Source organism: Diabrotica undecimpunctata, chromosome 2, assembly GCF_040954645.1.
Source record: "Diabrotica undecimpunctata isolate CICGRU chromosome 2, icDiaUnde3, whole genome shotgun sequence".
Lineage (NCBI taxonomy): Eukaryota > Metazoa > Arthropoda > Insecta > Coleoptera > Chrysomelidae > Diabrotica > Diabrotica undecimpunctata.
The window spans coordinates 99,502,508-99,513,258 of NC_092804.1; the positions used below are offsets into that span (position 1 = coordinate 99,502,508).

Genomic DNA, 10,751 nt, shown 5'->3' on the forward strand with positions numbered 1-10,751 from the left:
CTACAATTGGGTGACTTTTAAAATGGTAAATTCTTAAAGAAAGCGAAAGAGGAAATAGAGAAATGCACCCAATGGAAACAAACACAGGAACGAAGTTCTTTCAAAAATAAAAAAAAACAGAAATACAAGATGTCAACAATATGATGAACCAAAGAAAAATTAAATAAAACAAATGAAGTAAAGTTGACGCCAATGTTATCTTGACTAATCGGAAGGTATACTTTTTTTGATAGTCTGCTGGTGAAAGGATAAATAAACAAAGCAGAAAATTGATAATAAATCGACAGTATATATGTCATTAGGAAGAAAAAAACATCATAAGGTCAGCTAATATATGACCACTTATTCCTTTAGAAAGTGAGAAGGATACACCACTGTTAAGGACTCAAATAGGCCAGGGAAATAAGCAAAAAAGTACCTTGTTTGCGACACTGAACCAGCCAAGCAAACGACAGTTATTTTGAGTTGTGTGGACCTCTATAACAAGAACCTATATATTTCCCGCAGTCGATTTTTTAGACTATTCTCTTTTTTAATCTATAAGCAAAAAGCTAAACATTTGAAACAAATTTGAGAGCAATAAGCTAAGTCATATAAAAAATTTCAAAATGGCCTTTTTAAATGTTTCTATCCTCATTTGTTGCTTAGAAAGTGCAAAATAAGTCAGAAAAATCGATTTTTTATAAAAACTAACTTTTTAAAAAATGAACTTAAAACCTTCAAATTACATAGAATATTGGTTCGCGTACTGCTTAAATTATGATCAAAATTTCAACACAATCGGTCAAATAGTTTAAAAGTTATTTTATTTAATATAATTCAGAACATGATGAAGTTATAGAAATTCTACGGATAGCTTATGAAGGAAGATTTATTCTATCAATATTATTAAAAAAAGATAATAATAATTCAGTGGGCGGTACTGTAGACTATCGCGATGCTTTATATTAATCAACAAAATTGCTGTTTTTGCAATTTTTTTACAAAAAATTTTTATTTTTCTAAAAGGTATATTAAACTTGGCTCCTTGGCTCTCCAGTACATGAGCTTAGCCACTAAAAGATGCACTTTGAAGCTAGATATTTGGTTTATCGCCCAAGTCTTCCCTACTTTTTGTAAGATTTAAACTCTAGGAAATGTTGAAAACTGAAAATTTTAAAAAAGGAGATTTGTAACCATTTTAGCAAGCTTAACTACAAAGATTGTAAACTTGGGTAACATATTATGACTCTACTTGATTTTAATATAAAGCAATTTTTTAAATAAAAAATTTTTGTGATACATCGTATACACTCAACTACAGAAATTAAGTTTCATTGTGGATTTTTTTTACAAGTTCATAATATAATAATAACAATTTCATAATTTTAACCTTTTTTCATGCTTTATCGCATTCGTTAGTACGATCTTTTTTACGTTTACTGTACAAAAAATTATGAAACATTTCAAAAACTCAAAATAACAAATTATGGTCAGTTTTGACATTTTGCATACCTAACGGCCACCCACTCGTTAGTTACACAAATGGATTCTTCTGCTGTGACTGTATAAAATATGAAAATGTTTTACTAATAACCCTTTTTATCGCACATTAATACAATAGTCGAACTGATACTTGCAAAGAGCCAACACTGTATTTATATTTATATGAAATTATGAAAATATAAATAAATATCATTTGATAGTAAATTTCATTATTATATAAACTAAATAAGATGTTTAAAGATAACAAGTTACATAAAAAAATATTTTTAAATTTTAAATAGTATATTTAAAATTAAATAAAGTAATTTTATTATTTTTTTTTATATTTTAAACAAATTCAATAAATTATTATGTTTGCTCCTAACGCCACCTGTTAACGTATTCACAAAGCATACCCACGTTGTTTACTTATCACAAATCTGTAAAATTCAGACTATACATTAATCTATATTAATAAAATGAATCGTTGAAATGTTTGTACATCACCCAAATGTTTGGGAATCACTTCAGAACGACTGCACCAAATTAGATAAATTTCAAAAAATTGTACGGAAGGACCTTAAAAACAGTTTTTCTATAATTTTAAATCGCAATAAAACTAATAGATGGCTCCATACGATGGACCCCTTAATTTTCACCCTTCTATCACTAACCCCTAATTTTCAATAGCCATTAGAGTGTCACCGAGTTAGTTGCCACACTCCTCTGAAACGACGTGACTGATTTTTATAAAATTTTCCATGTATATTAGGTAGGTCTGATAATTGGTCGTAATATATTTTTCATATCACTAAGTGATAAGAGTGGTGCATTCCAACCATTGTTTTAATTTTTTATTTTTTTTATGATGACATTAAAAATAAATACATCAAGTTGTTACTATACTGCGTAACATAACATAAATCAACCTCGACTGTGTAATGGAACGAGACTGACTGTGAAAAGGCTAATGAATAATGTTGATATAAGGTTGAATGCTCGAATAAATGAACTTTGAAAAATTAAAGGCAAATATTGAGCACTATTTTAATAATCAAATCTTGCCCAAGTACTTTCGCTTTCTACAGTATCATCAGGGGCATTTCGTCAAATTTGGGCTATCCAGCAAGCGCAAAATGTAATTAACATGAAATTAAACATAAATTGTACATAACACTACACTAAAACAAGAACAAACAGTTTAAAATTATTTAAAATTATTCTACGCTACATTCTTGTCGGCAACAGGAGAGAGAATGATTCTCTCCAAAGACTCTCCAAAATTTAGTTTTTTTTTAAATTGCTTTTCATAGCAGCATAATGAATATGTTACAAATTTACTGAAGGTCAAAGTAGGTTCAATGGACAAGTTATTGATAAAACAAATTATTTAGATATAAAGAAGAAACTTGATCGTGATGTTTCTCAGTATACTTTATATACTATAAATATATAATGAATACAGTTTTAAGATTGCAAGAGTTCACTTTTCTTCTTCTAAAGTCTCCCACAATAATTTAAAAATAGGTTTATAATTGCAATTGAGATTGCAAAAGAAGAATCACAGGCTTAATACCCCCAGGGATTCTAAACTACAGTCTAAATTTTTCTGACGAGGTGAAGTACCCTTGACAGGAAGTTAACATGGAACTCACACTTAGATGGTAGAGCTAAAAGAGCATATATTGCCTATGAGCAGTGTCGACGAACGGTCGGACGCACCTGGGGCCTTACGCCCAGGGTGATCGCCTGGGTCTACACTGCTGTCATTAGGCCAATGCTAACTTACGGGGCTATTGCTTGGGTACTAAAAGTGCTACAGGCAACAGCGATGGCTTGCATAAATATAACAGGTGCCATGAAAACAACACCAACTACTGCAATGGAGTTAATCATTGGCATCACGCCTATAGATATATATGTCAAAGAGGTGGCGCTAGTGACAATGATGCGACTGCGCTTAGCTGGTGCAAACCTTGAGGTAGTAATGAGACAATTGAGAACTCGTTTCTGGCGGGGAGGGCTGGAGGCGCTACCACTGCTACAGGCAGGCTGCGACTCAATTGAACCAAAGTTTGTCTTTAACAAACCCTACAAAATTGAAACAAGACAGTATATGGAGACAAACGTGGCAAATGCCTATTGCATATACACTGATGGCTGCAAAATGAAAGAAGGCTCAGGATGCGGGATATACTCCAGATCACTGAACCTCAGAATAAAGTGGGGTGTGGGCAAAAATGCCAGCGTAGTTCAGACAGAACTGACTGGTATCTCCATAGCCACAAAAGAGATAACCCAAAAATGTATAGCAGGGAAAACTGTAATGATCTGCACAGATAGCAGACAAGCGCTACTAACCTTGAATAGACCACGTGTCACATCAGGTTTAGTAATGGAGTGTCACGAGTCACTGACTCAAGCTTTGGATGGTAACACCATCATCCTGAGGTGGGTTAAAGGACACAATAGGAATAAAGGCAACCGCATTGCTGACCAATTATCTAGGAAGGCGGCAAGCCTAAGACTTTTAGACCTGGGGATCTTTTTGGTTGGTCAACTACAAAAATCACGGAAATTATCAAATGTCACTCTCATATGTAAACCGTAAAAAGATGGGAAGAAGGGGAAGGATGTAAACTTGCCAGGGTAACACTAAGTAATCTTGAAGAGTCAACATTAAAGAAGTACTTGGAAATGACCAGGAAAAACCTATGTTTGGCAGTTGGTTTTTTAACGGATCATTGTCAACTAAGCAAACACCTCCACATGCTGGGGGTAGCAGACACACCTCTATGTAGGAAGTGTGAACTAGAAGACAAAACTGTAGAGCATGTCCTATGTGAATGCCCGGAGTTATCGTTAATACGAGAGTATGCGTTCAGCGAGTCCTGGTCCACACCTGCCCACATAAGAGAGATGTCTCCTGGTGACTTGTCCACCTTCCTAGAAATGGATGGACAATGAGCTAAGGGTGACAGCTCCCTGGGAGGATGCACAATGGATCAATTGTGGCTTAAGTGCTGTGAAACTTAACTCGCCCTCCCTACTCTACAGATACAGATCCTTTTGCAAAACAATCATGACGATTTTTTTCATATAAACAATTAGAATAACTTTTTAACTGTTGCCTATACAAAAATTGTTTTTCCATATTTGGAAAGCTTGGATTTTTTTCAGTTTTGTTTATAACAATTAAGATATCTAAATAGTGTCACTTGAAAGAACATACTTTAAAGTTTTAGTGTGACAAATTTGAAAAAGATTACATTTCAATGAAGTCGTCCGCAAAGCTTCATAATGAGTTCCTCAAAACAAGCTGTCTTTGAAACTCGTGGGAGCGATGGAGAAGAAAGGAGCTTTTAACTATATCTCTGGCATTATTTAAACAATTTTTTGTTAAGTTTTTTTAGTAATATTTGAGGTAATTTTCATTGTAAAACATAAATATTTATGATTAATATATACTTCTTTAATAATCTTAAATAAACGTAAATAATTGATTTATAACAGATTTTATAAAAAAAAAAAAAATTATCCTATTCAATTATTTCTATGTAGTAAAAAATCTCAAATAGAAATTTGACTGCCTCTCACTTCTATTCAAACAAATTAAGTGTTATTTTTCCACATCCTGAATAACATATATACAGTAGTTCAAAAATTGCCATATCAGTATAAACTGCTGTATTTGCTTGTTTTCTCATACTATATTTAATGCTTCCATAGCAACATATTTCTACTCCCAGATACTCGAATCTTGAGACTTGTTTAATTATCATGTCATTAATTACTATTTTGCATCTTACCACCATTAGGAGTTTCACTTTAGATGTTGTTTTTTGCCCAGCTTGTATCCTTGCCCTGCCTTTTTAATTTCTTCTTGAAAGAAGGAAAAACCTTATTAAATGTATATAATTTATGAAAACAACTTTCAGTACATTATACCAATGTAAGTAGATTATGCATTTAAATAAATATTAAAGAGTTTTTAGTTATACTTACATCCTGAAAATCCCTTATGCCCTCATTTCCTAAATGTTTGATAGGATTAGAAACTTTCTTCAGAAACTGAATAAAATGTGGAGCACTTAATGGACCATTGTATTGTACACCTCTTCCATGAGGTAGGTAAGCTATAAGAACAGGCCATTTATAAACTTTGTTGTATTGTGTTCTGCATTCTCCCAAAGGTTGCCAACAATTTACAGCCACAAAGCTTACATAGGCCTGAAATTTGTATAAAATTACTTCTAATATTCATTTTGGTTTTATTTAAATATTTTGCAAAATTTGATAAAACAAAATATGGACATCATCTAGAGAATGTTGTGGTGAAGGTAGCTACAAAGACAGTACACAGAATGAAATATTTGCATTTGGTGGTATTGACATGTTCTTATAATGTATATGTTATATACACAGAGAAAGCTTTGAAACAGTACATTTTTACTGTATTATTTTATGGATTTTGCAATTTTGAATTTAATAAAACACAAAAGAATAAATATTTGTTTCTTTCTATTTTATTATTATTTTTTGGCAATTGCGGTTTGATAGATTAGCAGATATATTTCTCAATCTTCAAACCACCAGGTATCACATGTTTCCTTAACTTTATTATTTATACTTAAATTTTACTATTTAATGTTTTTAAACTATTTACTTTTTCTTTTTTGATAATACTAAACTATTAACAAGATATTTGTCACCAATATCTTGTTCTGTCATGAATCATTTGTAGCACCGCAACATTCTTTAGATTTTGTCCCAAAATTTTAACCATAAAAAAGGTAAATATTAATAAGAGACACATGCCCCCTTATAAGTATTTGTATTTCTAACTTTTCCTATTAATATTTGTTTTATGATAAACTTCAACCAAACACCTTCTTTATACTTTTTATCACTTCTCAAGTTGGACTACATCTTATAATAGCAGGAGTTGTAAATTCAGCAATAATATTTTATAAAACTAACATAAGAGAACTAATTAACCAGTTAACACATAAGATCTCATCTTATACTGATCTGCAGCAATATATATGTATTTCTAATAAAATTACCTGCATGTACTCAGCAGCTTTCTCAAATTCGTTTCTTCCTTTTTGGCTATCTGCATCCCAAGGAGCATAAAACATTACAAATGCAATATCACTAGATCTAGCATGTTCTATAGCTTTGCTTATCTGTCCTCTATACCAATCAGTAACAATTGAATTTTCAGGAAAAAAACGATATGCCGCAGGTGCCTTGGATATTTTTGGTGGGCTGAAATTATAAATTACTATAAATTAATATGGATTAGACATATTAATTAAAAACATGGTTTACAAATCAGGATAAATAATTACATACTCTTTACTAAAAGCAACATATGTCATCATTACAAGACAAAAAATTGCAAGTTCCCTACAAAAATTCAGCATTCTTATGGTTATGGTAGGAAGTTCCTTATTTTCTTGTATGTTTTTATTTTTGTTATTATCTTCGGAATGTTCAATTTCGGTTTTAGAATTAGAATCAACTTTACTGATAACATTATCAATAATATCGTGGCAATTCTCGGCTGAAATACTAGCCTCCTTGGTCTCTAATTTGAACAAAGACATGCCCGTACCACCTCATTACACAATTCTACAACTTAGACTGCTTCAGTTCATTTTTTTAATACAAGAGAGAGTAATGTAATTAAAGAAAATCAATAATTAAATTTTTAAAAAGTTACTAAAATGTAATTATATATTAAAATTTTGTAGATATTTCACAAATCAAATAGAAAATAAACACGTCACATGTCAAAACGTCATCTCTTCTTCCTCTTCGTAACCTGCTCACCTGCTGTTTAACCTTGCCTCGTTGAAACGTTGGTAATGTGATAAACATGCCATTAGATTTTTTTTTTATTTTAAACTAAGGATTAATAAATGCTGATTAATCTACAAGATTAATCAGCATTTTTTCTTTAACCTAATTTTCCTAAGATTGTTTGTAAACTAGATGTCACCTGGTCCATCCCACGGTTCGTAGACTTACTACGGTTGCCTCTTCCGACTAACCAATGAACATTAAGCCCGAAATTACGTCACGAGAGTACAGTAATTTGAATCGTAACATTGTTAATCGTGGTTTTTATGTCTTTGATGTGTGGAAAATAGTAAAGATAGTTATGAAATAAAGATGTCTAGTGGATTATAATACCTAATTGTGGAAAACTGTTGATATATAGGCAGTTTGGTACTTAAATTAATCAGAACCGGTTGTTAACGTTTATCCAATGTTAATGCAGGATTTACGTAAATCTAGGACTTCAATCTCCATTTTACACTGAAAATTTGTCGCGTATACTGAATTTCCATCAATACTGGATTAACTATTGAATGAATTACCGAATTACATAACTATTTTTTCCATTTTTTTAATATCTTTCCTTCACACTACAACCTGTGCCTGGCATTCTAAAATTTCATCAACATTATTATTACGTTAATACACAATGAAATTTTAAAGTTTTAACCTACCTTATAAAAAGATACGAAGACGATGTACAACTACAATAAATAACGTTTCTTCGATAATTCAAAATAAGTTTTTATAGAAAACAACACCAAAATTTCAAATACAAAAATATAAAGTAAACTGAGATATTTAAGAAACGATAAATAATAAAGCAAATAATAAACTGAAAGATAATTACCACGAACAAACTGTGATAATAAATGGTTTTTGTATTCTTGTGTACTCTGGTGACGTAACTCAAGCATCCCCACCCCAGTCGGAAGAGGCGCACTGACTCTGCTTTTCACTAACTGCTCAAGTCCTTGTTGTGGTTACAATATACAACACTAAGCCTTGTACAACTTCACACATTACACAAGCTCGAACGGTTTAGTCCTCTTGAGCCTCTGAGCTTGACAAGAAGCTGAAGTACTTCATGGTTGGGATGGTTATGGAGCCTCTCTTAACGTCTCCTGGCGATTTTCTTAATTTCATTTGGAATAAATTCCACTTTACGGTCTCTACGTAAATCGTCATTCCGAACATACCAAGGAGCACCTACAATATTCCTTAGTAGTCGGTTCTGGAGCGTTTCTAAATTTCTATAATTGCTTTTTTTGGTAGAGCCTAATAATTGTAGGCCATAGGTCCACACCAGTTTCATCAATATCTGTTTGGAAATCAGTACTTTGTTCTGGATGGAAAGTTGAGAGTACCTACCTATCAGGCAATACATCTTTTTGTACTTTATTTTCAACTGTTCAGTTTTCTTTTTAACATGCTCTTTCCATGTGAGTTTGACGTTAAGATTAAACCCAGGTATTTCGCTGTTTTCTTGTTAGGAACAATGCTGTTCTTTAAGATAACTGGGAGATAATTGATTTTCTTGTTAGTAAAGTTAATATGAACTGATTTCTGTTCATTAAACTTTATACGTCATTTTTATATCAACGTCTATGCCATTAATTGCACTTTGTAGGTTAACCGTAGATTCTTCTATAGTTGTTCCTATTGTCAGGACTGCTGTATCACTAGCAAATGTGGCTAGTTAAATGTTTTCTTTCTCCGAAATGTCAGATGTATACAAAAGGTATAGTACTGGTCTAAGAATGCTACGTAACGCTACGTTGTGGAACTCCTGCTTTTATTGGCTTTAACTTAGAGTACTCGTTTTCCATTTTAACTCTAAATGTTCGCTGGTCCAGATATGACTGTAATATTTCAACGAGTTGCATAGGAAATATTTTCTTTAGCTTCGTTGAGAGGCCGTCGTGCCATATTTGCGATATCCAGAAATACTGCTGAACAAATTTTGTCCCCTTCCAATGCTTTCTCTATTTCAGTTAATATTCGATGGGTCTGGTCAACTGTGGAGTTTTTATCACGAAATACAAATTGGTGTGTCAGAATAATATTTTCTTGTTTAATTATATGGTTCATTCTTCGTAGTAGCAATTTTTCAAAGACCTTTGAGAATATGGATAGTAAGGAAATTGGCCTGAATGATATTAATTCATGGTTATCTTGTCCTACTTTGGGTATCATTATGACCTCTGTAGTTTTCCAAAGGATATCTAAGGATAAAAGATGGATTTATTACGGTAGTAAGCTTTACTATGGCTTTTCTAGATATTTTTTTAGTATCTTACCATTGATCAGGTCAAACTCAGGTCAGGCGCTTTTTTTTTATTGATGTTCTTAATTAATTTTTGAAATCCTTTATTATATAGTAATAGAATCAGTATATACTGGTTCATCGTCTACATGAGTTTCCCCAGAATTTGGTTGAAATATATTTTCTAAATAATCAGCGAACGCATCCACTTTCTCTTTGGGATTTCTTGCCCATGTTCTGTTTTCTTTTCGTAAAGTAGGTATATGTTGAACTGGGTTATTTATGTTTCTGGTCGCATTATAGAGAGAATAATCGGTGCATTCATCATCAGTTAGTTCTCTCAGGTAGGTACTTAATGATTGATTCATTTTTATTTAGAGATTTTTCTTTGTAGCTGTTGTGTGAGCCTGTTTAGCTTATTTTTATTTTCAGTTCTTTGAGTCTTCTGCTATAATTTCTGAGTCTTTCATTTTTCCTGAATCAACTCTCTAATTTCTTTGGGGTAATTGTTTCCTAACGTTTTTCTCTGGATTATGTGTGTGTTGTTCCACACAGTCGGTTGGATGTTTATTATAAATAGCTCAGTTTCTCGTTCAAATTGTTGTATCGTTTGAGAAAATCCATTGAACTCAATTTTCTCATTCATTTCTGATTGGAAGTTTACCCAGTCTTTAAACTTAATGGTCAACGCGGGTTTCACTTCAGTGTCAGTGGTAACAATTTGTTCACTAATGGTTAGTAGAATTGGGGAGTAGTCAAATATAGCTCCTCTACAAGCTCTATTTCTATAAAATTTGTTACTATACCTCTGGATATAAAAAAATAAGAGGTTCGGGATTCTGTTTGCATCACTTGGCTAGTAAGTGGGTTTGCCAGTAGACTGCCATCTACACTTGAGCTCCTTAAAGTAAAAGTGGTGTAACCCCATTTTTCACCAATATTAGTTAAAGTCTAAAACGTGTTCTGCATCAAGTATTTTATATTAGCACAGATTGTGTAAGGTATACCTAAGTTATAAGTCATACAGTAACCATGTAGATAGGCAATACATTTTGTGTTGTCAGTGGAGTTATCTAACTGTTGACAGCCAAAGTGAGTACATGGGATATACACCCCTGTTCATGCAACTGTTTTTGTTTTCACACGTATTTGTGGATGTTAGTTTTGGATACAT

General features: G+C 32.3%; 1 protein-coding gene across 3 annotated transcripts in view; it reads right to left on the minus strand.

Annotated features, from left to right (window-relative positions):
* The window catches only part of LOC140434751 (thioredoxin domain-containing protein 11), a 50,339-nt gene extending 42,856 nt beyond the window's left edge, over nucleotides 1-7,483 (minus strand). Inside the window, exons 1-3 of one of the 3 annotated variants that reach the window (XM_072523249.1) lie at nucleotides 7,303-7,483; nucleotides 6,531-6,735; nucleotides 5,470-5,694 (exon numbers count right to left, since the gene is read on the minus strand). In XM_072523249.1, coding sequence (XP_072379350.1) covers nucleotides 5,470-5,694; nucleotides 6,531-6,735; nucleotides 7,303-7,355 — 483 coding nt within the window. In that variant the 5' untranslated portion in view covers nucleotides 7,356-7,483. Of the gene's footprint in view, nucleotides 1-5,469; nucleotides 5,695-6,530; nucleotides 6,736-6,822; nucleotides 7,280-7,302 lie in introns of those variants that run through there. The other 2 variants (XM_072523248.1, XM_072523247.1) reach the window with 2 other exon arrangements.
* Nucleotides 7,484-10,751: the final 3,268 nt, after the last annotated feature.